A 2355-nucleotide genomic window follows, 5' to 3' on the forward strand; every position below is an offset into this window, starting at 1 on the left:
ATATATACTATTATATACTACTAGGACAAACTGACGAGGAAATCAGGGAAACGAGTGTTTTAGCCAACTTTATTTTGAAGGAGTGAACCGGAAGTAAGATTGATACTAATTTTTTTTTAGGACAGCTCACAAAATCAGGAAATTTTACATTTTAGCCAGCTTTTATTTTGAAAGAAAACCCCAAAAGTGTAATTGCATCTTGCTACTATTATCCATCCATCCATTTTAACCAGTTTTTTTTTCCCCTTTCATTGATGGTCACCACTGTGGGAGGGGCGAGGTAGAACATAAGGACTGTTGGGGGTACACACCCAAGTGGGGTCTCTGCGGACGAGAGGGCGTGTCACAAGGAAAGGCGATTCTAAAGCCACACACCTGATTTGACGGACTTTGTTAGAGGGATACACCTGACTGGACAAGCAAAAAAAGGGGCGATACCGTACGGCACCACTTCATTAGACAAGAGCAAAAGGGGCGTTACTGTACGGCACCACTTTTTCTGGAGAACCCTACTTCGGCCACATTTCTCCTGGTTAACTTTAGTGTTGAGGTCAGGGTCAGACTGTAAAGACATCCAGCAGGAAGGATACCTTCATGTCGGCCTCGTAGTCCACAGTGTTTATGCTTTTGACACGCCCACTTGTGTGACACGCCCACTTTGATCCCGCAGATAACCCATTTTCTACACACTGGACGCAACCATTCACAATCTACTCGCTCCTTGGGACAATTTAGAGTTACCAATAACAGTCATGTTTGTGGTCTGTGGTCAGTACATGGAGAAAACCCACACATGCACAGAGAAAACATGCACACTCTACCCAGAAAGGTCCCGGGCCGGGATTCGGTCTAGCAACCTTCTTGCTGAGAGGCAAAGGCTTTTTCAACTGAGCCACTACTAATATTTTTTAGGACACGAACTGACAGGGAAATTAGGAAAACGAACGCTTTAGCTAACTTTATTTTGAAGGGGAGTACCGGAASTGACTCTGGCTCTGTCTTGTGGAGTCGAGTCAGTCAGCGGGTCAGTCTCTCCGTACATCTGGAGACAGTCGAGCACCAGCATGAGGAATGTGAGAGGCGCGAGYCTCTGAAACACCGTCAACATGGAGGACGACCTGGTGTCGGAAGATGATATCTGTGAGTAACATCAGCCGTTTTTCTTTTCTTTTAGCCGGCTGCTCTTAAAGCTCGGACAGGATGTCCGTGTGTYCGGCTGGCTGTAGAACGGGAAACACATACTCCTCGTGCGTTCCCCTAATTACTGGGTGCTGTATGTATTATTTTAACTGGAGCACGGTTTTTTTTTTTAACCATACTGCCTTTCTTGCTGCCAGTGCTGTGGTCCGAGAAGGAGCTCCACGATGCCGCGAAGAGGAACGACACCGAGAGACTCGTGGAGCTGATGAAGAGGGGCGTGAGCTTCAAAGCCAAAAACAAAGTGAGTTCAAACTGTCACTGACGGTCCAGGGAGACCCCCCAGCCTGCCTCAGTCTGACAGACTCACAGCACAGTGTGTGTGAGAGTTTTGTCGGTGTAATGTAGTGTGTGTGTCTGCACAGACAGGCCGGAAAGCACTGCACTGGGCAGCAGGAGCTGGGAATGAACAGGCTCTGCGTCTCCTACTGGTCCACGACCGAGAGGTTGATGAGAAGGATGCTGTACGTACTCAAGTTAATTTATTGAAAAGCTAYCATAGAAAACACACACCGTGTCACATAGAAATGTGTAAAACTGATGCAGTAAAAACCAACACTGACTGCTCAGTCCAATTTCTGGGATACAGCAGAAAAACTGGATATTCTGCTCTCCACACTGCTGCTATCAGTTTCTCCTCTGTGTAACAACATCTAGTTGTAAATATTTGCCCACAGTTTGGCATGAATGCGCTGCTTTTGGCCTCCTGGTTCGGTCACCTGAAGATCCTGCAGWTCCTGGTTTCCTGTGGAGCCAAAATCAACTGTGAAAATAAGGCAAGAGCTCTACGGTTCATATCAGATGGAGGGGGTTAATGTCAGACTAATCGTGTGTGTGTGTGTGTTAGGATGGTCTGGGTGTGTTGCACTGTGCTGCTCAGAGAGGCCATGTTAAAGTGCTGGAGTTCATCATGGAGGACCTGGAAGAGATCAGACTGGACAGAGTCGACAAGGTGCTGCTGAGTACAGAGTACATAWTTTTTATGTTACGTTCAGTGATGCATTAAGTAAAAATGGGCATGAGTCAGTTATCTCTCTCTCTCTCTCTCTCTCTCTCTCTCTCTGTGTGTGTGTGTGTGTGTGTGTGGGCCTTGACTCCTGTGTGTAACCTGTTGATGTGTCTCTGACCAGTCAGAGAAGACGGCGCTGCACCACGCTG

General features: G+C 47.1%; 1 protein-coding gene across 1 annotated transcript in view; it reads left to right on the top strand.

Moving 5' to 3' along the window:
• Positions 1 to 877: 877 nt before the first annotated feature.
• Positions 878 to 2355, top strand: part of ankdd1a (ankyrin repeat and death domain containing 1A) — a gene marked incomplete at its 3' end in the record, with an annotated part of 11987 nt that continues 10509 nt past the window's right edge. The window contains 6 exon segments of the mRNA XM_014021187.1: positions 878 to 1140; positions 1338 to 1441; positions 1563 to 1661; positions 1875 to 1973; positions 2045 to 2149; positions 2328 to 2355. Coding sequence (XP_013876641.1) covers positions 1107 to 1140; positions 1338 to 1441; positions 1563 to 1661; positions 1875 to 1973; positions 2045 to 2149; positions 2328 to 2355 — 469 coding nt within the window.

This window comes from Austrofundulus limnaeus, unplaced genomic scaffold (genome assembly GCF_001266775.1).
Source record: "Austrofundulus limnaeus strain Quisiro unplaced genomic scaffold, Austrofundulus_limnaeus-1.0 Scaffold281, whole genome shotgun sequence".
Taxonomy (NCBI): Eukaryota; Metazoa; Chordata; class Actinopteri; order Cyprinodontiformes; family Rivulidae; genus Austrofundulus; species Austrofundulus limnaeus.